Raw genomic sequence first — 27,902 nt, forward strand, 5'->3', positions numbered from 1 at the left:
TGTGCCAATGGTTGTTCTGACATAGTCCCTCCATTCTTAGCCTTTGCTTTTGGATGCTTTGGCAGGGAATAATCTGTACTCCAGCCTGGTTTCTGTACTTGCCAGTCTACTAAGGTTTGATTGGCCCTGCCCAGTCTGCCCCCTTCTAAAACCAACCAACATATTTGCTAACAATTGGAGTTACCTTGCCTAGCCTGCCCCACCCCCAGGCCTGGACCAAGTGCTCGCAGTGGGAGCTATAACCCCATAGGAGAATTTCCCAAGTTCCCCCACTCTGTCTACTCCCAGACCCAGATCTCACATGTGCTAGTGGATGCTAGAGCCTTGCCAGGCTTAGCTTCACCCTCTGTCTTGGTCTAGTATGAGCTGATGAATGTTGAGGCCCATCCTACCCCACACCCTGTTTTAGGATACACATGCAGATGCTGCAGCCTGGATCTGCACAGACTATTCTCAGACCCCATACCCTTGAATATTGGCAGGTTGCATGACCACACCTAGCTCAGCCCATCCCACCCCAACCCTTGAGCTAACCAGCGGAACTTACATTTCTATAGGATTTGGTCCATATATTCCCTACAAAATCTACCCCTGGACCTCGTTCTCTTGCATGCTGGTTAGTGCCATGGCCCTGCCTAATGTGATCCATCCCCTGTTCTTACATTTAACCAGGTACTAGGATCTAGTCCTGCTAGACAGATCCCCAACCCCGTTTTTCACTTGGACTGCTGTGTGTTCAGCAAATTTCCATTCTAACAAGCCCAACTGAGAACTCCTATGTGGACTGGTTCATGAGTCTGACCTATACAGATCTTCAGGTCTCTCCCCTTCAAACCACCAGGTCTCAGTCCCAACACTTACCTACAACTACAATGGCCCTGTCATTGGGTGACCCTCAGGTCACCCAATAAGGAATAACGAATATTCCTTATCTATTTTGGTACAGTGGCCTTATCAATGGGTGTCCCTAGGCAGCAATTACACACCCCCAAAACCCCAGCACAGAGAGATTCTTCATCCAAAGGCTGATAGCCAGACCTTCAATATGTTTCTCATCTGGTTGGCAGAGACCCCCATCATCTGGTTCCCCTTGGGCAGCACATTAGAGGTTCTGAAATCAGATCCAGGCCTGCAACTTTAGGTACTGGGGTGTGGATTATAGGCATCCCAAGTGTTATCGTTGTAACTACACCAAAACCCTTTCTCCATGTCCCACAGCAAAGTTTTATAAAGATGAGTTTAGTTAATTTTCTCAATTACTTTGAATACCTCAGATAAATGTAAAAGTGAGCCTCAGAGATTCAATGATTATGGTCAAATAACCTAAAAATATTGTGCATCTGAGCTAAACTCCAAATAACCTTCTTTGAATGCAAAATTGGTAAATTTGAATCTATAATTTTTAAGGACAAATGGAAATTATTTTCTGCATTCATAGAGGGAAAAGAAACTGATTTCCTTTTCCCCTCTTCTGGAGTGTTTACTTGGAGTCTGAATCTACCCTTTTTCTTGTTTTTAATATGAAGATAAACGTCATTATGGATGGCCTATTCTCCAGTGTTTACAGTGTAGATATATGTCTAAGATTGTGAGCCAAATAGCTTTTAGACATGTGATCCCAGAAAACAGATAATGTTTCATTTTGCAAAATACACTACTGCAAAGAACCACCCAACTTACACCTGCCTCTCCATCTTTGATGAGCCCAGACACAAACCTTCCAAAGCTTCATTCTTTACCTCAAAAAAACATTAACTGGAGTCTTTTTTCCCCTTGGTGATTAATGAGAGCAAAATGATTATAAATCAAAATTTTGTGTAGTTTCTTTCCTTTCTCCAAAATGTAGAGTGTAGCTTACCTTCAGCTTGAGCCAACATATGGGCCTTCCTTCAGAGCCCACCCCAGGAAAGAGGCTGAGTTCAGTGTAAAACATTTTCTGATCTAGTATGCAATAGGCCACCTTTTCAACTCACCTCCAACACCTGGTTATTTCTATTTTTGATTATACTGTTATAAAAGAAAACCTTTTCACCCAGTTCTGATACTTGCAGGTCTTAGGGTCAAAGCATTGTTTCTACACCAATGGTCCCTTTCTTGCTTTGCAATAAGCCTTTCTAACAAAGTCCCAACTAAGTCAGATTTGCTCTAAATTTGACAAATGTAAAGCTGGAGTTTTGGAATTAGCTCCGAGGCCTCTCAGATACTGAACAAAGTGTCGTGAGGAACAAATTTGTCTTCATATGTAAAATTATATTTTATTCTGCTTTACTGCATAAAATGAGGGGGTTTTTTTTGGTCTGTTTTGTTTTTTTGTTTATTTCCTTAATGAACAAATGGTTTTAGCATTGCTTTACCTTGACAAAATTTTAGGTAGGGTTCTTCTTCACACAGATCTTAGGCAACCCCTCCTTTTTTTTCTAGTGCATTTCCTTTAAGGAGAATTTGTATTTTCAAATTATTTCTCTGTCCTCCACCCTGAGATGTAAATCATCAATTTTTAAAGCCCATTTTACTTACATAAAGTAAATAAAAACTACACATTTACAATTGAGGCGCATAGTGATAATATTCCATTCCATTCTTCCTTGTACTTGTATTCCCTACTTTCTACTCACTCTCCTCCCCTCCTTTCTTCGTCTTTAACATGACATACTTCCTTTTCACTTTGCAATCATAGGCTTAACACTTCATTGGGTAAATATTTCCACACTACACGTACAACCCCTTCCCACTTCCGTGTTCCTTAAGAGTACAGGCAGGGCTGTAAGCAATAATCAAATCTCAAGAGGTGCATTTCATTCATATAGATTACATTTTTTTCTACTTTGGTGCATTAGCTACCATAGATCAGGGAAAACATGATGTTTACCTTTTGGGGAATGGCTTATTTCACTGAACGTAATGGTTTCCAGTTGCATCCAATTTGTTCCAAAAGACAGGTTTCTTTTTTTCATTTTTTATGATTAAGTCGTATTCCATAGTGTGTATATTTCACATTTTCTTTATCCAGTCCTCCAGCTTCTTAACAGCTGAGCAATCCCAGTCATGTCTTTTTAAACACCTGGAAGCCATTCTTGTGAAATGTAGTCTCCAAAAGAGGAAGCAACTCCTTTGTCCCAGCTTCCTACCATTCATGAGTATATGGCCTTAGTCCATCCCTGGGATTAAAAATGCTCCTGCCTCTCACAGCAGTGGAGTTGAGTTCAGTCTCACTCCTTTGTTTCAATTGTTTCAATCCCTGCTGAAATAGTCCTGAATAAAGTCTTCTTTGACGGTGTACTTTCATTTCTATATAATTCATCTTTGATACTTACATTACCTGTTTGGTGTTACCTTATTACATACATGTAAATCTGCTAATGTTTATTCAATAAAATGTTTGTTTTCCATATTAGCAGCAAGTCATTCTGCTTGCAAGATGATTTTATTTCTCCAAAATTATTTCATAACTAGATTTTTGAAACCTGAGAAAATTGACATTTTCAGTTATTCTGTGTATGCATGTTACATATATTACATCTCTGGAAAATAGCTTTTGTTTTTTGCTTTGCATGTTTATGGCTTGCTTTCAAACTGCTTCAAGACTTGTACTTTTCCTTTTTTACAGAAACTCATTGATGATGAAAATATTTTGTGAGAATCTGTAGTCTATTTTTTCTAACATAATTAGAGCAGTTTAAAAATAAGCTTGATGCTTCAAAATATTTTAATACCAATGCCTATATTCTAATAACCACATTCTCTCTTCACTGCCAGTGATTTCACATTATCTGTCTTGTACATATGGGCCTAGTTTAACTTTGAATAATCTGAAATACATTTTCTTACTGTGCTTTTCTGTTTTGTGTGTACCTTTTGGTTTTGAACATTCCAGATCAGGAGTAAAGGAGGAGGAAGTTATTTGTTCATTTTTTTTGTTTGTTTTCTTTATAGTCTGCTGTTCTACATCTACCAACAGAATTCAAATTCAGAATATACCTCAAATTTGCATTTTTATCACTCCTGGGAAGTAATAATATTACACCACTGAAAACGAACACAACAGAGTCAATATTTCTGTGTTGACTTTGCTGTGTTGGTTTTTAAGCCTCCTGTTGTTGCTTGAGAGAGCTAATGAAAAAGTCATAATGAAAGCTGTTTGCTTCTATGCTTTGTATTCTAATCTTGTGAATCACAGAGGGAATGCATACAACAGTAATATTTATAACACAATTTGATTAGCACAAACAATAAAATATGCTCATAATGTGTGTGAGGTAATCTGAGGACATTTTTCTTTCTATTTCTGAACAAATATTAACATTCACATATTTTAAACACTACCCTAAGGAACAACACAAAAGAGAATAAGCCCTGAGAAATGTGCAAATCAGTGAGCCAGAAAGAATGGAAATCATTAATTGCAGTGCAGTAAATTAAGTATTTAGCTATATACAGAGCAGTACCTACAGAAAGAAGCAAACCTAAATGAATGTGTTGTTTTTCAGGCAGAGAGCCAAGACAGAGGTGACTTGTAAAGATGGTTTGTAGGGGAAGGTGTAAACCACGTAGACAAAACAGGTGGAGATTATGAAAGTTAGATGGAATACCACATGTAAATGCACGGAGACATGGTTAAATGTGTAGAAAATATCAGCTAATCAAGTATCTCCCTACTCACCTTATACAGAAGCTTGAATATGTGCCATGCATGAAGAATGTAAAGTTAAAGAGGAAGAAAGAAGTTTTAAAAAAGTGGTTGCAGCCTGGAAGCACGTACTGTGTGGTTGTGGAGGATGCTTTGAACTCTCACAGAGCACAGCAAGAAGACATCCAGAGGACGGGATCCTAGATCTGGGTCCTGAAATTAAAGTTAATGCTCTCCAGGGATAGCATCCCCATCCCTAATCCTCACCCTCCTGGCACATTTTGTTTGGATGCACTGATACAATTCCAGTGCTTCATATCCTTGACAACATGGGATTGTATTAGTCAAATTTGGTTCTTCTTGGCAGGTGGAGTACGCTGTTGTCCTACTGAGATTTTAACTTATATTTTCTTGAGAGTTAATAAAGATGAGTAATGTATGGGAATCAGAGATTGTTTGATCAATATGTGGTCCATCTGGCTAGCCAGGTGGCTACCTATGTCACATCAAACCAACCTTGAATAAACAGCAAAGGATCGGGGGACGGAGTTTTGGAAGCCACAGCTGGACTGGTAAATCCCCAACACTGGGAAGATCCTAAGAATTTCCATTCATAAATCAGTGACTGCAGACAGAGTCTGGACTTGCCCCATTATTAGGCAGAGACCTACCTTCTGGTAAGGCAAACTTAACGTGGCATGTAGCACTGGCAGCTGGTGACTGTGAAATCTATGTGTGACACACCTAGGGGCTACTGGAAGAGTTAGCAAATTGCCTGATTCACCCCTCCTACAACCTTAGGCAGATTACAAAGAACCACTGAATGATGCCTGAACTCCGTGCCAGAATGACAAAACCCAGGATTGGGTAGATTCTGATGGACTCTCTCCCAAGGTATGCGTCTGCTGTCTAATCTCTGGATGTGTTTCAATGCCAAGGTGTATTCTATTCTTGGCTAAACAGTCTTAATCACCATGCAGAGTTTATCAATAGCTGACTGGTGTAGCATTGGGTAATGAGTCCATGTTAGCAGCAGATAGAACATAGCTCACCTCAAAGAACAGACTGATTAGAACTTCCAGAAGCATGACTACAAATGAAGCAAGATTATGAAAATTAATCCTCCAAATGCATCAGCAATATTGAACTTCAACTAGCAAGAGATGTTTCCAGAGAACCATTATCTCATTCAAAAAGCAAAATAAGATGCCAGTACCCAACCATTAGGAACTGAATTTCCCAATTCTCTAATGAATATTTCAAAATAACTGCTTTAAGGAAACTGAAGGGAATTCAAGGAAACATAGACAAAAAAAAAATTCAATATTCTAGCAGCCAGCTTTGATATATAGAGAGTGAAACAATGAACCCAAACCAAGCAAAAATCCTTCAACTGAAGAATAAATGAAATTAAAAACATGATGGAAAGCATTAACAACAGAATGGGCCAAACAGAATAAAGGACTAATGAGTTCAAAGGAAAGCTATTTAAAATTCCACAATTGGAAGACAAAAATTAAAAATATCTAGTCAAGAGGACGTAAAACAAAAACTTATGAGGAACTTGGAATAACACTAAAAGATCAAATATTCTAGTTGTCAGGATTGAGAGGGGGTATATTCAAAGAGATAATGACAGAAAAAAATCATAACCTAGTGAATGATTAAACTACCCAGGAACTGAAAGTCCAAGGTCACCACTGAGATTAAATATATATATATATGTGTGTGATGAGTTCTCCAAGAGTAAATTTGCTTTTGAAAAATGTGAGAGTAAAAAAGGCAAACCAAATAAGCAAGCAAACAAACAAGCAAACACCAAGATTCAGGGGTTCCAATTTACCTAACTGTAGACTTCCAAACAAATCTTACAAGCTACAAAGATGAAAGGTGAGACTTTGACATAACCGAAAGAATAGAAAAAAACAGCCAAGTATTCTGTCCACAACAAAGCTATCCTTCAAATATGAGGGAGAAAGACATTCCAACACGAAAAAATATCAAAAAAAAAACACCCCAAAACCAGACCTTATTACCACCGAACATTTGTTACAAGAAATGTTAAAGTAGGAGTTTCAGATGAGAAGAAGCAAATGCTATCAACTAAGAAGGAAATATCAGAAAGTAGAAACTTACCGGTCAGACTGACTACATCAGACTCAGCTCTAGGAATGTGAACATTATATGTGAATAACTTGTGTCTTTACTATGAAGACTGAAAAATTACTACACAAAAATGTTAAGAGACATACAGTCTAGAAACATGTCATTCAGAATGAGGCCAGCGCTGTGGCTCAATGAGTTAAGCAGCTGCTTGCTGAACCAGAATCTAATATGGGTGGCTCAGGCTCCAGCTACTCCACTTCTGATACTTTCCCTGCTAATGCATCAGGAAGAGGCAAAGGGTGGCCAAAGGACTTGGGTTTCTACGCGCATGTGGGAGGAAGCTCCTGGCTTTTGCTCGGCTCATGGGATCATATGGGGAGCGAATCAGTGGAAGAAAATTCTTTCTCTGTCTGTTTCTTTAACTCTGTAACTCTTTCAAAAAATAATCTTTTAAAAAACTCAAAATATGTGAATGAATGGAGCAGAAATGCATAGTATTTTATCAAGATCACTTATATTTTGTTTTTGCCTCTTTTCCTGCCTTTACAATAAATATTGAATTGTTATCATTTCCAAATAGCTTGCTATATAGCCAAAAAAGTGTTTTTTTTTAAGCTTCAAGGTTACCACACAGCAAAATTTAACAAGCTGAAGTCAGTTTTCTCTTTAGGATATTGCATATGTTTCCTGAAGGGTTTCTTTCTTATCAAATTACGAAGTGTTTTATAACAAATTTGAATGCTCTAAAGGCCTTGAGAGATACTAAGTTCCATCTGAGGATTATGGTGCTAGAAATACGTTTTATTGAAAGTGTCACTTGCAAAACAAGATGATCATGAATACCATTGTTGAAACTGTCACTAAACGTTCATCAGATTCACGTGGAACTGGGCACTTTGGGAGTTACCTGGGTGACATTAGGCCACAAGAATGAGTCCCTCACACTGCATGATGGTATTAGTGATTCTATAAGAGGACGAGAGAGATGAAGGCGTGAAAAGAAAAGAAGAACAAAACAGAAAACAAAGAACAAAATTGCCCTAATGGGCTGGACAATGTCCTTTAACTAGAATAAAGATGATTGAAATGTCTGAAATGTATTACAAGGAATGCCTGTTGAGTGATTAGAGATGCTGAAGAGATGCGATTCCAGGGCAAAAGCCAGAAGCAGTTATTTCTGCTTTTCATGCTATTTGCCTCACATGAAAAGGCTTAGCCATATCCCATTTATAGTCAGACGAGCTGGGAAATTAACTGTCACGGCACTGGCCATTCATGCTTGAGCAGCAGGTCACCCTGGCCTGGTTACCTCCAGGACACATGCACTGCAATTGTTCATCCTGTCCCTAACTCCATTCAGATTGCTGAGTGTCTTTGTGAAGACTGCTGTCTGCATTGTGTTGCTCAGGAGGATGGGGAAGAGGGATGCGCAAGGTCACTGAATACATTGGACTGAAATACTTTCTCCAAATAATATATTAAATTACTATTTTCTTGCTTCCTGTGAGGTATATTTCTAACCAGTTCAGGTGGCATTGCCTTTGGGGAATTTGTCTCCAAAGAACTTGTATTTGTTCTCTAGTTAACATTCATGCCAAATGACAATAAAGTTAAACAGTAGATAAGGGAAAATGTCACAAGAAAGATCTCATTAGGAAAAGAGCAAAACGTTTTAATACACGAAGAAACAATTTCAGCCTTGCTCATAAAGAGTGAGAGTATTGGTCTCAATTCTGTGTGCACCCGTTTTTCCTTGGTGAACCCGAATGCCTTCCTTAAGTTCTCATTGGTTGCGGGATTGGATTTGTGGCCCAGGCCTTTCCCTGTGCACAGAAATTCAATAGTTCATATACCCAGGTGACTTACTGTTTTGTTAAATTCTGAAAGATGCATTACAACATAGAACTCTTCTTGCATTATAAAAAATATTATACAATTCAGCTAGGTAATTGCATTGTGGATTTTTACTATATTTGCCCGATTTTATCGTGTGCCGTCAGCAAAAGCAAAGCAATTACAAGCAGAGTCCGAAGATCTCAGATTCTCCTTCATCCATTTAAATGTTATATTTGTCCATAGTTTCCTTTGGGAATTGATGGTTGAGCTCTGTAGTTTCAAACCTCAGTCTGGAAAAAGTAAAAACTCCTTGGCTGCTTTCTCAGATAATCTGTATCAGCCTTTCTTACGTTAAATGCCTTTAACAAGAAAATAACATCCAGTGTTGCTTTGTAAGGTACGTTTAAAATCATACTTACGGAAAGCTTCATTGTTTCCTCATATTTTCAAAAAGTGAACCAATTAATTTTATGTTTTGAAGTGTTATATAAATGTCTTTCCATGATGGCTATTTAAAAATTTTTATTAGTTTTTATCCAATTCAATGTGATTTGCAGGTACAATTCTAAGAATATAATGATATTCCCTTTCTCCCTTCCTTCTTGATTGCCATCTTCTTTTCTTCTCCCTTTCCTATTGCCTTTTTTCTTTTAACTTTAGAGATAATATTTTAAATTTATGTTACAGTCTAAGGTTTAATATGCCACCATAAATTTTAACAGAAACATGAAAATTATCCAGATAAATGGAGTACCATGTGATTTTTCATGTATGATTGATTGTATGAAATAGTATTTTTATCACAATGCAAGTAATTTTTACTTTGGATTATGTTCTTTTATATAAAGGTGAGTATATATTTGGTTGGTGTGAGTAAGAGAATAAAAGCTTAGAGGGTAAATGTCCTAATTGTGAAATTTCTAGTAGTTTTATTTCAAGAAGTTGCCATTATATGCCTACCTAACTACCTACCTAGCTTATAGAACATATAATACTGCCTTAATCTGGCATCCTTCAAGGAGTGCTTCCAATCCCACTTCTGCCAGGAAGGCTTTGTGGCCTTCCTCAGCTATGTGTGGTTCCCCACCTTTCAATTATGTCTCTTGCACTATTCTCACCATAACAGCCTTGTGTTTTGCTGTTCGACATTTAATTTTTGGTTAGCACACATTCTTCTTAAGAGAAAAAATATATTTTTCTTTCTTTATCCCCATAGCATTAGATCTCAATACTGTTGAACATTCAATTAGTGATCAATCACTAAATATTTTATATTATTCTGTAAGATTTATTACTTAGTTTTTTTTTTCCTGAGAGACAGAGAAGGGGGGAGAAAGACAGAGAGAGAGACAGAGATCTTCTATCTATTAGTTCATTTCCCAGATTGCTGCACCAGCAAAAGCTGAGCTGATATGATGCCAGAATCCAGCCAGCAACTTCCTCCAGGTTTCCCACATGTTTCTATTGGCCCAAGTCTTGGAGCCATCCTTCACTGCTTTCTTATGCCATGGGCAGGGAGCTGGATCAGAAGTGGAGTAGCTGGGACCTGAACCCATGTAAGATGTAGGTGCCACAGCCTGAGAATTAGCTTGCTAAGCTGCTGCACTGACACCAAGCAGTAAAGATTTGTCAAGACATTTATTCAGAAGCTTGAGTACAGTAGTGGTTGATAGGGTATGTGTAGTGCATCAAAAATAGAGTTCAATATAAAATACATTAATAACCTGGTTTCTATGCACTAATACAGCAATAACTAGATTATTTCAGAAGCACAGATTTTACTAGTTTTATAAATTATCAAGTCTAACCTGATTTTCTTTTAAGTGTGAGAAAATAAATCACCTCTGCAGGACACTACATTACTTGAGAAAATAATTCATTTTGTTATCTTTCATTTCACACATAAAGCAATCATTTTTTGTTAGTTTTGTGCTTTTTGGAGAATCTAGTTCACACATGATAGGTTCCCAAATGTTAGTTGAATAGATTGCTTCGTAGAAATCAATTTCACTAAGTGGATATTTAGAAATAAATGTTCTCTGGACAGCCTTGCTCATGTCTGTGGCCTCTTATCCTCAAGTGCAACATCATGTGTAGCTACTACATGAGCTCATTCTGATCACTCTCCCTTGCCTCAGTCTCAATTTTTACTTCCAATTTATCTTTTGGACTAGAATTTCTTTGAGCAGTCAGCTGAGTATGTAGATACCAGCAATTTCTTCACTTCTATCATACGTGCTAAAATCCCAATTATTATTACATTACTGTTGTTCTAATCTATAATCATTCACAATGGCCAAAAATGAAAGCTTTGCTTTTACTTTTCTTTTAGGAAACATAAGATTATATGATTCGTATGGTCTAGAAAGAACACAGGAAACCAGACTACAGAGTTTATTATTTTTTAATGGCTGATCCCTAGTTTCCATTTAAATTCCAAAACTAAGTATTAGACTCCTCATTAACTATTTGCCAAGTGATAGAAAAACAATGATATGCTAACTATTAGAATTTATTCTTTAGTTCCACGAAGCCATGAAGGCCTTGAAGAGGGCATGCTAGCTTTATTCTGACGAATTGTAAAGGAGACACAATGAGCATTGTATGATTTCTAAGTAGAATCAAAACAAAGTGGGAATGGAGATAAAACAATTCTCTTATGAAGGTCCACTATTTTTTCTCCCCTTGGTGGACTGGGTCTGTATTTAAAGGAATGCATAATGGAAGTGTAGTGGAAACTAACATGTTCATAGGTGGGAACAGAGAGAAGTATGTCTCCATACGTGCAGCACAAGGAAGGACTCACAGTGAAATGGCTGATAATGTCCTGACAGCTGGATATTGGATTCTCCAACACTGCCCATGCCTACATTGTTGGAAGACACCTCAGTGGCAGCATCAAAGACACCTATCCTAACACTGGAGGGGAGATTAGTGGGAAGGGGAGGGAACTTGGAGAAGGGGAGGGGAGACCCCAGTGCCTATTAAAGTGCATCATAAAACAAATAATAATTAAAAAAAAAAACTTCTGTCCAGGGAATAATTGTTAATGGCAAGGTTGTGTACCAAAATGCACAAGACTGGGAAAAAATAAGAGAGCTACAAAATGCTCAGGAATGTTTCTAGTAATGTTTCAGTTGCTTACTGGACACCTCTAGGATTACAGGAAGCTGAATGTTTGTGTCCAGGGTTCCAAGGAAAGATTACAAAGAAATCTTTGCTTATCAATCTTTGGCCTGCAGATAGTATTTAGGCTATGCTATGAGAATTTTAAATAAGAAAAGAAAATGTATCATGGCAAAACTATGAGACATTCCAATATTTAAATTAGGTGTACGGAAGGAAAGTTTCTAGCCAAAAAAAAAAACCCAAACCAAACCAAAACAAAACAAAAACTCTGTTGTGATCTATTGGTAAGATAGAATTTCATAAAAGCAAGGAATGGTTAGCTGTGGAAAGTCCTGTTAAAGAGTAATTTAAAATAAAGAAAAAAAAGGTACCCATATGGAAATGATCATAATGATCATATGGATCCCTGTTGGAAACCTTCATAAGGGCAAGCACAATGAAAAGATGTAACAGAAGTCTGATTATAACAGATCAAGGACATTGTGCTGTTAAAGTCTTGGAAAGGAAAAGCTGCGAGGCATATTTGTTCTTCATTCTAGCTTTTGATCAACTTCTGAAATCAGTATATTTCTGAAAATAGATAAATAAATCTCTCAAATGGAAGCACAACTTTATAAAAATAGAAGTGGCTGTTAAAATTTCATGTTTAAAAAGTTTAAATGAAAGTGCTGTGAAATTTAGACAGCTATAATAGTAAATGTCAATATAAAATTCTATAAATTAAACTGTCTTTAAAACTATCAGTAAAGTGGCCATCATGCTAAAATAATGACTACTATCATTACAAAAAGTCTTAAATAACAATGAGTATTAAAACAAGTGAAACCTGATATTGCTTGGAATGAATTAACTTTCATATGTTTTGTCTATAGATGCTTAAACAGTTGGTCACACATACACACACACGTATCACATTTAACTTTGCACCTTAGTAAAGTTTTTTCAAAAAGTATATTTTAATTTCATGGTTGATAAAATATGACAAATAATATCCTCATCACAGTGTATTTATCTATTCCCTTGTGTGGTTACACTGAAAGAACATGGAAATGAGCAGTATAATGCCGTTAGCATTGAGAAAAGAAAATATCAAGACTCAGGTCTTAGCTAAATTCTGAAATCATCAATATCAGCTATGAACTGAACAGACATTGAAAATGGTAAACCCTCAAAAGGGTTGTGCCATCTTCGTGAACAGACGGGAGAAAACAGTGATTCAGCCAGCATAAACGATCAACTTGCAACTACTAAAGAAGAGGGAAAGCTTATTTCTTTTACTAAATGGTTATTTGGTACCAGTATGCTGTATTTAGACATAGTTCTCATGTACTTTCACAAATGTAAGGTTTCTTTCACGTTGGATTTGCAAAAGAGAGTCATTTGGGACATTAGTTATACTTACTTTCATATATAATATTTCTATGGTTCTTTCCTTACACCCTCAGATTTTCTTAGCCAAAAAAAAAAAAAAATGAGCACTTACTATGTGCAAATCACTACATTATGTTCCCCTTAATGATGCAAATAGGAAATAGGCCCCAAATGAATTAATCCTTGTTTTAGAATGAATGTTTTGCTAACATGTTAGTGCTGTTACTCAATGGGTGTGGACACCAAATATTTGGTTCCTACCAGCTCATGACCCCCTTCTTCATCGAAGTCCTCCTCTATCCCATCAGTCATCTCTTCTCCATCCGCATCTGGCCCTCCTTCAGCAGGCTCCTCTGTAGAGTGATCTGCAATCTCTGACACAGATTCGTCCTGGATCAGCTCTATACTCTCTTCCATTTGCTTCTTCTGAGCTTCTGGGGGGGAAAAAGCAAATGACTACTTCCTTGGGTTGCCCAAGAGCTATTGGATAAACTATGAAGAAACAGTCCATGATGACTAATTCTATGCACTAATAAATGTGTGCTAAGATTAGATAATGTTATTGTGTTTCTGGTAGAACTTATTCAATCCTGTGAAATATGTATGTATAACTTTGTGAATTTACATGTAAACACATTCATAATTAAAGGGAATCATTAAAAAGCAGGGACTCCAAATGGTGGTAGTAAATATTTATGTAAACAGAATTATCCTTCCCACTTTCATCCCATATATGTCTAAGGAAGATATTCTGTAGATGAGAAAACAGCAAAAACAAAGGGCAAAAATCAATACAATATAAACTGTTCATAAAACAAAGGGGCTGGAAGCTCATTAAACAGTTCAATACCTAAATTTAAAAAAAAAGGAAGAAAAATTTATCAAGAAAGTACAAGAATGGATACTTTATCAGATGTAATAGCTTTACCAAAACTTCTTCAAATTTTTGGTCTAAGTTCTCTTGCAGATTGGTTAACAGCAGTGATTAAGAACACACATTCTGTTATTGAGCAACCTAGATTCAAAGTCAAGTTTCATCACTTAGGTGCTAGCCCAAGTTGAAATGATCACTTCTCATTGTGACTCAATTTTCTCTTCTATTCGGTTAGGAGAACTATGTCCTGAAATTTAGTATTTTGATTATTAAATCCAAGTGTCAGTAGTGACTTGCAAATAATAAGTGCTCAACAGCTTAAGCTATAATCCATATTAATAGAACATTCTCTAATTGCTAGGACCTGTGCATTCCATTTGCAGAGATTCACCCAAATAGAAACTGTGCTAAAGGCATAATTATTCTTTCTTCTAATAATGGTTTGTCACCCTTGAAAATAATAAGAAATACTGACTATTTAATAAATGAGGCTATCTTATGTTTTACTTTCCCCAACTCATTTTTATGTGTTCATAACTATTTCAAAGACAGAGTTGTTTTTTCTAATTGTGATTGTTGTTATTTTACCACTTAACTTTAACTGCAGTACTCGTCTTGAGTTTTAACAGATGTTGCTTTTTGAACTTAGTTGTGGATGTTTTATAGCAACTAGGATAGTTCAGAGAGGCATAAAGACATTAGGAGGCCAATTCTTGGTACTTTTTATAATGTGTGTTAAAAGGAAATAAGTATTGATACATATATTTCAACATAAAACTTTGTAATCATAAAGATAAAATTTATAAAAAGGAGCAGGGAGGGTGAAAGGAAGGATACTGTAGGAAGCACCATTATGCTCTTCAATTTTTATATATGAATGCATGAAGTTTATTCTCTTTATATAAAATAAAAACTAAAAAACCTCACACATAATAAATCAACCCTCCTAAATGAAATATCCTGCATAAATAAGCTCAGTTGTATGAAAAACATGTATTTATACCGTGTTCCATTTCAGTTTTCTACTTAATAAAATTTGTTGAGAAGACAGTAGATGCACTCTGTTCCAGTTCTAGTTGAGTTGCTGCCAGGGGAAGTATGGACATTGACTTTGTGTGTACGTTTGGTCATTTGACCTAGTTATTTCAACACTTTGAGTCATTTTCTTCTCATTTGTATAAAAGCTTTCATAATAACACCTCCCTCCAGTGTTTGTGTGAGGGTTCGGGGAACATGCGTTAGGGAAATGCTTTGCAAACTAGAAAGGCTGCACAAATGAATGTAGGGCATATGAAAGGAAGCCTGGAGACTCTGCAATGTCACAGCAGCAGCAGCAGAAGCAGGAACAGTTCAGCACAGAACCAGAGGCTTGATCAGATCAGAGGATGCCAGCGATGATGCTTTCGGGAATGAATGATTTTCTGAGCAGAGTAAAAGCAGGTTGTTCAACAAGGGCTAAAAATGACCAAGCCTAGAGTTTTTATCTCTTTTTGTTTTGGAAATGGAGAATTATTTGTTTATTTGAAAGGCAGATTTACAGAGAGGGAAAGCGAGATCCTTCATCCCCCGATGAACTCTTCAAATGCCTGCAGTAACCGAGAGGAGGCCAAGGGGAAGCCACGAGCCAAAAAGAGCATCATTCAGGTTTCCAACTTTTGCTGCTTTCCCAGGGACATTCGGAGGAAGCTGGGGTGACAGTAGAGCCAGTGTCCAAATGAGATGCCAGTGCTACAGGCAGCGCTTAATCCATTGGACCATAGTATAGTATAGTATATAATCTCATGAATCTTTTTTTCTTTAAGATTTATTTTACTTTTATTAGAAAGTTAGATATACAGAGAGTAGGATAGACAGAGATCTTCTGTCCATTGATTCACTCTCCAAGTGGCCGCAACGGCCACAGCTGAGCTGATCCAAAGCCAGGAGTACAAAGCCTACTTCAGACCTCCCATGCGGGTGCAGGGTCTCAAGGATTTGGGCCATCCTCAACTGTTCTCTCAGGCCACAAGTAGGATGCTGGATGGGAAGCAGGGCGTTCAGAATTAGAACTGGCACCCATATGGGATCCTGGTGCATGCAAGGCGAGGACTTTAGCTGCTAGGCTACTGCGCTGGGCCCTGGTCCTATGAATCTTGAATGGAATCACATTTTTGTCTTTCATATCTTTCCATCGATTTATTATTGTGAAGTATAATAATGATATAATTTATGAAAGTGTGGAGAAAATTCTGCTTTTCACACTATACTTTGTCTTCCTTCGCACATACAAGTGTATCGACAGAAGGGATATGAGTGGTAGCATGCTCCTTTCCTCTGACCTTCAACATAGAAAGTAAAATTGAAAACTATAAAGTGGTTCTTATAAAACATAACCAGCATGTTCCCCAATTTAAAAAGTATCATCTAAACTAAAAGGAAACTGTGAGTTAAAGAAAAATGTGGTTTAATATTGAGAAGGTGATACAGGCATTTGGATTAAAAGGGAAGCAATTTAGACAAGAGCTACAGACCAGAATCATATTTAACTTAACTCTAACTGAAAATCATTTTTTTTACACGTATCATTGTTATTCTTCAAAGCATTGTCCTTTGCATTTTAGAATTTTTAAATCAAAAATGATTTCTTTCACAGCCAGGAAGATGAAGGTGAGGGTAGGGGTGACGATGGGGTGGGGTTTTGGCTTGAAGGTGCAACGGGAGAGGGAGAAGATTCAAGGGAAGGGGAGGGAAGAAGTCCTTTTCACTGTTGCACTCCACAAATGCCTGAAATAACTATGGCCTGGATCGTGGCTGAATCCAAGAAGACAATCTCGATGTCCTACGTGGGTCCCAGGAACCCAGCACATGAGCCATCTGTCTTGCCACCCACAGTCTACATTCCAAGTAATCTAAAATCACAGTTTCTTTGTGCATCAAATAAAATACAGACACTCTGATGTGGGACACAGATATTTCAGCTGCTGATCAAATGCCTGCTCTGAATTCTAACATTTAAACCACACCCACACATGCCAATGACCACCATGCACTGAGAAAAATCGCTGAGCAAGAGTTTTGAGTACTCGGACATGAGTCTGCCTCTTGCTGTCTTTTGTCCCCTCTGCTCTTGTTCATCTTTTGGCCAACAGAATAGATTTACCTCTGCTCTTTCTCCTCACGGTCGTTTTCACACTTACAATTCTCCCCTTTCATTTCTTGCCATTCTAGCACACTGTGCTTCTTATTCAAAATGCTAATATCAGGATCTGGTGTTGATATCTCAGGAAAGAGAGAGGACTTGCAGTTTTGGATGGAACAATTACTATTCTGTACAGTGAAAGATATCCTGGGTATTATAACATTTCCTGAAGCCAACATTCTCAAAATGAGGTTAGTGTTTTAGCCTTCTTTTACAACACAGAAATAGGCTTTTGCTTAAGATTTACATGGTACTGGAGATTTATTTGTTTTGGCTTGTTCATTTCTTAAACAATTTTAGAAATGCTTGTTGCAAGTGATGTTATCTCCTCCCTCCTTGTCTAAAATGTCTATGGCTTAGGGAGTATAGCAGATTTTCAGAGAGACTGAGCAAGACTGGGCTAAGGAAAGGCAGTTGTTATCTTCCTGATGTGTCAGCTATCCTTGGGGACTGACAAACTTTCCTCAATGTGACTTCACCTCTGATGAAGCAAAGCCTTGTTCGAATGCCGTTTTATGGTTGGTTGTTCTACTAAGTTCTCTCCATTTCTCACTTGTGTAAGTTCTCCTGCAATTGGAGCTGTTGCCTCACAAGGTCTTTGTTACAAAGGGGGATAATATAAGTGTTCATCTTCTGTCAACTAAAAAACATAATACAAGTTCGCTACCAAGAAAAATTTTGATGTGCGCTATAACCCTCACTGAGTATCTTACACATAGAAAAATAGCAGATTATACAAGATATAGGAAATAAGATCTATTATCCTAATTACTAGTCTTATCAGCCATAATTTTCTTCTCTAATACATGAAGATAAAAAATCACATCTCTTTCAGAAAGTTCCTGGTGCTCATCTGAGGAAAATTATGAAATTATGTGCACTCTTGAAAACTTGCTGGAAAACCTGTATTATTAAAATACTATCTAAGCATTTCAGAATTATTTTGCATTAAAATAAATTTATATTCATTTCCACTATTTTTTCAGATACATGCATATGTGAAAAGGTTCTCTAACTGAAAAAGTTATAATTACAAGCTCTCCAAATTTATTAAATCTGTTCATTAATTTTCACAGATAAATACCTGTAGTAAGATCATTACTCTCTAGTGATCATGAACAATCATGATTAAATAGATAATGTCGTATTTTGGCTTTGATGTGGCTTCTTTATTTCTATGCTGAGACGCATATACTTGTTCAACTACTCTCTGTTTTCCATATTTACATACAACACTCATGTGATATGTCTAACACTATATTCCAGAGGCAGTGTTTTTATTATTATAGCTCAATTAAAAATCCTAAAAATTATCCTTATGCATTTAATCTATAATGTGAAAGGTAAATATGTGGATGACTTAATGTGAATTGAGAAAAATAGTTTTAATTTTGATGGTAATTGAGTCATAGGAGTCTAGCAGCCCTGGGTTTTAGTGACAGATTGCAAAGACTTTTATCATCACATCCAGAAATATGGAAGCTACCTAACAATGATCATTTCTATGAATAAAATCACCCATAAAAACACATCTTGTTTATTAAATGATTAGTTTACAGTTAAATAAATTTTGATCCAGTAATTATCTTATTGAAATAGAAATAAAGCTGCAGTATTTTTCTGGATAATCATCTAATTGTAATTATTTTAGAAATCAGCAGTATTATTCTGTTCACTCAACTTTAAGGTATTTATTTGCATGGTTTCTCCACTTAGTACTTTTGCTTCTTATGGTGAATACATGTGAGTGAACTGTATGTTTTTGTGTATTTGCATTTCATCCACTAAAGCTCTTTGGGGACAGAAATCATTTTTTTCACATTTTCCCAGATCCCTACAAATTAACTGGTGGCTAGATATATTTATGCGTTATGGGATTAAACAATGAAAATAAATATGCGGCTACCAAATTATTTTCATAGAGATGACATGGCAGCTACATTTGGTACCAAGGTAACAAAAATGTAAGGAATTAAAAGAAAGTTCCTTGCCACATTCCACATGACAGTCCCTCAACCTGGAGTTAAAATAAAAGTGTGGCTCTGAGATACTCTTAGAAGAAATTTATTTTTGTTGGGATTGACAAGCCTTCAATAGAAAATAAAATGTGAGGTCTTTAAATGTTTATGGGAAGAGGGCAGACACTGAATTTTTGCATGTTTTGTAGTCTTTGCTGGCATATTTAAGACAATGATAGATGACCTGTTGTATTTTTTCTTAGCACATAAGTGAGTTATTAGTAAATTTTGTTTCTGAAGAATGATTAGAAGCACAAAACTAGCAGCTCGTACCAAACAGAGCTCTTTAATTCCAAATTATCGATTATAACAGAGAAAATATTTTAATAACCATCAATCAATAAATGTTTATAAAGAGTTTACCAAATAGCATTTATTACTTTTAGTTTTGGAAACATAAAGTATTGCAGGCTTATTTATCATTTTAAACATGGTGAAAAAATGATAAATTTTTCATATATACCTCTTGAGAAAAGGCCTAATTTGACACAGCAACAGAATGCTTTGAATGTTTTTAATAACCAGACAATCTTTAAATTCAGTAATGAAAAAAGTCTGTTTAGTTAGGGACAAATGTGCTGACTAAACAATGACTCAAGGGAAAAGAAATAAAAATGATATATGAATATTTCTCAGTAATGAAATGACCCAAAGGCTTTAAAATTCCATGAAATAAGATGGTTTGATTATAACCTTAAATGCTCATATGCAAATAACTTTTCTGAGCATCCTCTTTCTACTTTGAAAGCTATATAGGATTCAGAGAACAAGTTACAATTGTTGAAAACATTTTTATTAAATTGAGTTCACTGCACAGCCATTATCATTAATATAACTGAAAATTCATTGTATTGGCAATTAAGATTTTTGACATGCTGGCTTAATTGTTTGATAATTGCTATTTGGATTGTACTTAGCAGATGGTTGCAAGTATTGTTGATATAAAAACAGTCACTTTTTAAAAATTGCAGCCAAACTAGTGTACTGGGATCATTGTGTTTGCTTATCAATTTCAACTGTATTTTTGAAAGATCTGTGACAACACTTGTATGTGATATATATTTAGCTCAGTTATTCCAATAAATGCCATTTAGAAAGGCATTTGGAAAGATGCAACTTACTGGGGGTAATATTACTAATGACTGCACAAATGAACACCAGGAAAATCACATGAGTTTACATTAAAATATCAGTTACATAAGTGCATGTTCATAGAAATGAATTCCACATTGTTCATATGAAATACACTGGATTGTTGAGCTGACCATAAATTGGACAGAAGCCATCTTTTAAAAAATTACTGGCAGGGCCCGGCGCGGTGGCGCAAGTGGTTAAAGGTCCTCGCCTTGCACGCCTGGGATCCCATATGGGCGCCGGTTCTAATCCCGGCAGCCCCGCTTCCCATCCAGCTCCCTGCCTGTGGCCCGGGAAAGCAGTCGAGGACGGCCCAAAGCTTTGGGACCCTGCACCCACGTGGGAGACCCGGAAGAGGCTCCTGGCTTCGGATGGGCATAGCATCGGCCGTTGTGCTCACTTGGGGAGTGAATCATTGGACTGAAGATCTTCCTCTCTGTCTCTCCTCTCTGTATATCTGCCTTTCCAATAAAAAAAAATAAAATAAAATAAAAAAATTACTGGCATACTGTGTTTGTTTAAATAGCACGATAAATTTAAGGAAAAGATTTGTTTTTCCAATTTTATAAACTTTATAAAGACTTTTCTACATTTCATGTTGTTGGTAAGCAGAATTAGGTCTCTAGTGGCAAATGAATATAGTTTTGTTTCATTATTGCCTGAGGCCTTCAATATTTTAGTGATATCAAATTATCTGTTGGGAAGAAAAAAACAGCACCACGTGGAGAGATCAGCTAAAAGCAATGTGCAGGTACGTGAAAATGTCCTGATTTATGGCAATCAATGCTCCATTCAGTAAAAGTACTAAGGTGTTGAATTACGCTATTGAGATAATGATATTTTATTCTACACAACATACATTTCAATAAAGTTTTCTCAGATGAGGTGAGCACAAGAGAGCTTGTCGTTTGTTTTGTGGTAGCTAAGGATGAAGCTGAAGAAGGGGTAGAATAAGCATAGACTATATGACTGTGGTAACAGAAGATGTCTTGAGATTGGCCATTTTTATTGACAGGATCCACTAACGAGATTACATTGACAAGACACAGAAGATGGGGGTCATGGGGAGAGAGTTCAATTTTGAAAGGCGTAATTGAGTTATAACCATGATGGCTTTAATGTTCCCCTATCTGCTATAGGTCCTGGTCCTCTCTTTATTTAGAAAACTGCAATTTTAACTTTTTTTATTCATCTGGTGTATAAACCTACCATCCACAAATGCTTTTCTTAAGATCTGGGAACCATCTCTCTGACACTGTATCATCGGTAATGTTAGTGTCAGAGATTTATACAGTGATTAAGGCACCGCTGTCCAGTATCAGAGTTGCTGGGCTTCATTTCTAGTTCTTGCTCTTCTCTCTGGCTTCCTGCTGCTACAGATCCTGGGAGCAGAAGTGATGGCTCACATAACTCATGTTCCCTGTATGCACGTGGGCGAATGGGGCAATACTCCTGTCTCCTGCCTTTGGTCCTTCTCCCTCTTTTAGGCACGGAGAGAGTGAATTGGTGAATGATATCTGTTTTCACTCTCTGTGTCTCAAATATAGAATAATAAAAAAAAATAAAGATAGGGCCACTTTGTTTTCTCTCATACTTTTCTACGATATTTTATTCAATTTTACTTTCTGAGCATTGTAATGAATCCATTTCAATGTTCCTATATATTAATTTGCTTGTTAAAAATATTTGTTATTTTTTGAAAAGTCAGAACTACAGAGAAAGAGAGGGAGATGCAAGGACACACACACACACACACACACACACACACACACACACACACACACACACAGATAGATCTTCCATTTGTTTGTTCACTCCTTAGTTGGCTGAAATGGCCAAGGCTGAGCCAGGATATAGTTAGGAGCCAGGAGTTTTATACGTATCTCCCATATTGAGGCTATCTTTTGCTGCTTCTCCCAAGCCCTTAGCAGTGATCCAGATCAGAAGTGGAGCAGTTGGGACATGAGCTGGTGCTGATATGAAATGCAGGTGTCACAGGTGGCAGATTTGTCTGAGAAGTCATAATGCTGACCTTATATTAATTTCTAAAAACTAGGAACACTCAGTTTAGTAGTTTTATGCTTTCAATTCATGACTAGCACATCATCTCTTACTTGTGTAAGGTTATTAATGGGTGCTTTTTCTTCCCTTTCTTTTTGAAGTTTTGTTCATCTTGTAAAATTTGTATTTCCTTTGATTTCATTTTCCTTTTATTCTTTTTGATGGCTGTTTTTAATATCAAATTTTTTTTCCTGCATGGTGATTAATCGTTGCCTATATCAACAGTGAATAATAAATCATTAACTGGCAGCTTTGCAAGCATGGAAGGTGGTGACTGATCTGATTGTCCAATTCCTTGGGAATCTCAGTGCTGTATCTTGCAGCCATCCGTCTTGGGCTGCTCTTGTTCCTAAATGAAGATCTCATGCCGTCCTGCCAGTGTTGTGACATCTAAGGAGAAGAGAAACCCTACAGATGTCCGTAGTGGTGTGTAAACATTTACTTCTCACTTTGTTTTCAGCGGATTCTCCAGCCTCAAGACTCACTGTTTTAGTATTTCTAGAAAAACCTTTTTCAGCCAGACTATGGCAGGGGCAAGTTGTTCATGAGGAATAGGACTGTTTCCTAAATGGACTTTGAACCATCTAAATCCTCTTTTCCAAAGGTGGTGATGCCCTCAACTCTGAACCTTTAGAGTTGTGTGGTGAAAATTTCACTTAGGTGGGTAGGTTGTGCTAATATGGATATGGTCTTTCACCTGCTGTCTAGCTTCTAAATTTTTCCTGTTTTCTTTCTGCCTAGAGATTTCATTCTTAACCCCACCATTATTTTAAAGAAGCTTCATAAAGGAGCAGAGCTCAGTTTGTGTTCATGTCCTGTAACTAAAAGCATTGTCAATTCAGTCCAAAATCTCAATGACTGCAGTAAAATATTTGGAACAGAAATAGTAGTCATGTGAAATGGTGTGACAGTCAGGTCATATCTGAACCAATGTTTGCATTATAGGTAGCACAAACTGTAGGAAATGAACTCTATAAAGACCACAGAGGAGGTGGGCTGTGCAAGATGCAAAACCATCACTCAAGAAGCATGCTATTTGCTATTTCCCCAGGGAAAAGAAGGTTCCAAAGATGCTTTAACCAAAATATGAATGCAACTGAAGTGAGCATCCATGAGCCAGTTATGTCTACTTTTTGTTCAAAGGTTTTAGAATGGTGAAATATTATAGCTATCTTTAATGTTTAATGGACTTTTATATTCATAAGAGGCTTCATATCAAGCTTTATTTTAGAGGGCATAACAAGGATGAATGAACCAAGTGAATAGAAAGTACATCCTGGCTCACTGTAAAGAGAACCTAAGATAGATGTCTCAGATACGAGTGTGAGTAGAAATGAAGTAGATGGTGTAACTCAATTGGCTGCAAAGGATATTAATAACCTGAAAATTGTATATCATATTATATATATAGAGAGAGAGGGGAAGAGGAGTAGTATTTAAAAATTCATTTTTTTCCACAAGAAGTCATACATTTTGCCACTTGTCACATGAGAAGTTTTGGCTGTATAATAATTTTTAAAAGGTGATGTTATCAGATAAACAAGCAGCATAAATATTTTGTATAGGGCTTGAGTTTGTGATCATACTAATGCTTACCTAACATTCCAATATTATCATTGGAGACATTCAAATGAAATCGGCTGCTAATATATCAGACATGCTATTGGATATAAAGTTGACAAAGTATATTTCCTTGTCACTTAAGAGAGGCTCTGCTTAGTGTTCACTGTTTTATACCCAGCTCTTTCTTTTGCTTCTTAATTGATCACTGTTTTTGATACTTTAACACCATCATGTAAACCACAGTTATTGTAATCATATGTAACAAGTATATATATGTACATATGTGTGTATATATGTATGTATATGTATGTATGGCTCTTTTAAAAGAATCATCTAGGAATAAGTTACAGTTATAAATAAAACTGATGTTAGGCCTTTTTTTATTGTTTTTTGTAATCTATACTGTCACCATGTCATTAATGTATTAATGGAAGTATTTCTGGAGAAAGTTATATAGGCGCAGTGGATTCACACTAATCATGATTTTACAAGTTGTAATACACATGTAAGGTCATAATTCATTCCTGTGTTAACAGTTGAGGGCCTTGAAACATAAACACATAGAGAAGTTGAATGACTTACTGGGCGTGCCCTGTACATAGCAAGTGGTATTGGATAGAGTTAGGAAAGAGATGCTGTGACCTTGTTTTTAGGAAGTTTACAGCTTTAAATGATGAAAGGACACCAATACAGACATGTGTTATAAGCAAATTCACTTTAAAGACTAGAGAAAACAAACAAAATTTTGAGTCTTTACGCCGGAACATGCTCTGTGTTGAGTGATGTTCCCCATGCTTTGTTCCTTCTCCTTCTTGTTCCTACTCCTATGCTAGAAATAATCAATTCAAATGAGTAATACTGAATTAGGAATGCAATATGAACAAACTGGCAGTTATAAGAGTAAATGCTAGTGACAAATAATTAGCTTACAATCAATTAAGCATTAAAATGGGAACATTCTTAAGTTTTATAAGGAGGCATCAATATTTTTAATGAACGTTAATGCATTTAACATTTTTTCCATAATATATTAATCCATTTCACAGAACTGACTCCTTTTCTTAAAGAAAATATTAGAAAACAATCATCTTTAAACATATGGATACTATTGAGGACATAATTATTGAGAATGAAGTCACAAATTAGTTCAATTTCTTCATGTCATGTTAAAGAAAGAAAAAGTATCAAAGGACTAAACTTGTCATTTAAAAAATAACTATCTCATCATTGGAAAAGTTTAAGCTTGTTGAATAATAAGGTTGACAGTCATTCATGAAAAGAGAATATAAGCTTTGAATTTCAGTGTTATGTTTATAGATGATTTTCTAAGAAGATATGTGGAAGCTATTATTCAGTGCAGGAAACTGGAAGGTATAATATGGTGGAATAAAGATCACATTTTTCTCTTTGAGGTGATTTATATTTAAATGAGTTCTCTATAATCCTTTAAACTGAAGTGCAAATTGGTTACCAAAGTCCTTTGCTGTAAGGGTTGTTTTACATAATAATGAATTTCACAGAAGTTCCTCAAAGGGAAATATTGATTTAGGCAACATCGCAGGATATTTTGGTTACAGCAATACTTCAGATTAGTGCCTTAGACAGCACATAAAAACTTTCTAAGTTTAAATTTCTTTATTAAGAAGTATAGTGTTACTTTTTTAGTAGAAAATGCATTCATGACCGAATTTTTAATAGAAAGGATTCTCCTTTATCACTTCTCATCCACATTAACTTAGCAATGTTAGGGAGAATTGACTGTGCAGCAGACACATGACTTTTGTTTCCAAAAAAGGAGGTTAATAAAGGTAGTGGGAAATATTCATTTATCTGTGTCCGTGTATATTGTCACTAATATTTGATAGCTTCAGTTATTAAGAACATAACTTTGTGATAGTTACTATAACTTACATATGACTTCTTGTGATGTGAGAATGCCACCACTAGTTCTTATGTGATAGTGAGATAGCGGAGGGTACAAGGTGTGTGAGATTGGACCACAGTGTGTTCCTCTGATCCAGCTTGCTATGCCAGCACCTCCCACCCGGCTTCTTTTTGTTCTTGAGCTCTGTGGGGATCATCACCAGAATGGGACTTGCAGTTCTAACTGCATAGCTGAAGGTCAACACACAGGTCCCTGACTGTGGTAGCACAGAGTCCTAGAGCCTAGCTGTGTCTCATCTGTAAGGAGTTAGCTGGATTGTCTCATTCCAGTGAAATCCTGGGACCAGATCCTCGGGATAACTTAAGAGTGAGGCTATAAACTGGAAAGGATATTGAATTCAGTCACAAGACCAGGTCTGTCACTAACCATGTGTGTGGATTCAGAAAAAAAAAAAAAAACAAAAAGCAGTTTTTCTCCTTGAGCTTCTTAGTATTTCCATCTGCAAAATGAGGTTCGATTTACTGGTGACTTTCAAAAATATGTTATACATTTCCAGTAAATTAAGTCTTACATTGAACCCCAGTACTTGTAACAGATGTAGATGCAGCTGTGCTGGTTGGGGTAAGGGCCGGGTTTGTAGAAAACTTGAGTTTATTATTTACCTGCTGTATCTCCTCCTAACACCAACTCATTTCCATGAAGGCCTGTGGGACATCTAACGCCTACAGAGCAAAATTTCCAAGTTGTGGACTGGTTCTGAATTTGTCTCATGTCTCACTTTATATGATTAAAAAAAAATACCTGCAGCCACATAATAAAGGGCATTAAAACATATTAAAATGGTGAGAAGCCATTATATTCTAAAGGATATAATTAAAACAACTTGGTCCATGGGTGGCCACAGAAGTATGCTGTTAGTGTTAAGATCCTGAAATTGAATACTGAAGCTTCAGTAAACGCTGAACTTGGGCACTGCAGTAATGATTTTTGAAGCTTCTAAAATTATGCTAACATTAATGTAGCAAATATGAATATCACTTTAGCTTTGGGTTAACATTTTTACTCATTAATTTTGTTTCCCTTTCCTAAATTTATTATATTTCAAGTCAGAGTTACAGAGAAAAGGAGAAGCAGAGAGGTATTCCATCTACTGTTTCACTCCAGAGATGGCCCCATTAACTAGGACTGGGCCAGGCTCATACCAGGAGCCAGGAGCCTCCTCTGGGTCTGTAACATGGGTATCAGGGGCCCGAGCACTTGCAGCATGTTCTGTTACTTTTCTCAGACTATTACCAGAAAGGTGTATAGGCAATGGAGCAGCTGGGACTTGAACCAGGAACCAAATGGGATGTTGGCACTGCCGGCGGATGCTTTACGTGCTACAACACAAATTCAGCCCCTGGTTTTACTTGATATTCAGATATAAACTTTCAAATGTGATTCAACTATTTCAGATGATGTTGCCAAAACACATTTCTTTTTTTTTTTAAAAAAAATATGACTGTTAAAACAATTAGTTGATATTCTCTAAAAGTGACCATATTTCATCACTGCAATCTCTTGGTCTAAGGAGTCTGTCTTCATATCTGTATTCCACTCCGGGAAAGAGTCTGCCAGGGTCTTCCCAGCCCTGAATGATGGTTGATGGTGGTACACTGGTTTAACTGCAGCCTGTCTCTGGCACAGATTCTTTTCACTTACCTGCCTCTGCCTTCTGCTGCTTTTCAATCTTCTCCAGGCGCCCTAGCAACGAGTCAATTTTAGTTTTGATCTGGGTTAGTTCTTTCTTGATTGTCTGTAACTCATCCGATTTCACTGGAAGGAAGGAAGTGGAAAGAAAACAACAGAATATCCAATGCATCATGACTCGCTGATTACACAACCCACAGAGACCCCATGCCACCTTAAGACTGTCAAATTACTCAGGAGACTGCTCAGTTTTAGCAGCTTCTTATTACTTTTAGTGATCCTGGAATACTGGGTCACTCACTTTGCCCATTCATGTAAGTGGGTCTCAGTTATATGAAAGTTGGTACCACATCTTCTCTTAAAAATATTTATGTATTGGAAATACAAAGTGACTGAGACGGAGGCAGAGGGGAAAAGGGGAGAGAAAAAGG

The 27,902-nt window shown here is 36.7% G+C and overlaps 1 protein-coding gene across 16 annotated transcripts in view; it reads right to left on the reverse strand.

Moving 5' to 3' along the window:
• RALYL (RALY RNA binding protein like) overlaps window positions 1-27,902 on the reverse strand; it is a 632,446-nt gene that overhangs the window by 20,846 nt on the left and 583,698 nt on the right. For 12 of the 16 annotated variants that reach the window (XM_040993810.1, XM_040993900.1, XM_040993906.1 and 9 more), the window contains 2 exons: window positions 27,484-27,597; window positions 13,331-13,503 (listed from right to left, as the gene is read on the reverse strand). In XM_040993810.1, the coding sequence (XP_040849744.1) occupies window positions 13,331-13,503; window positions 27,484-27,597 (287 nt within the window). The remainder of the gene's footprint in view (window positions 1-13,330; window positions 13,504-27,483; window positions 27,598-27,902) is intronic. The other 4 variants (XM_040993924.1, XM_040993930.1, XM_040993917.1 and 1 more) reach the window with 2 other exon arrangements.

Source organism: Ochotona curzoniae, unplaced genomic scaffold (genome assembly GCF_017591425.1).
Source record: "Ochotona curzoniae isolate NIBS_2020 unplaced genomic scaffold, NIBS_Ocur_1.0 contig_1071, whole genome shotgun sequence".
NCBI lineage: Eukaryota > Metazoa > Chordata > Mammalia > Lagomorpha > Ochotonidae > Ochotona > Ochotona curzoniae.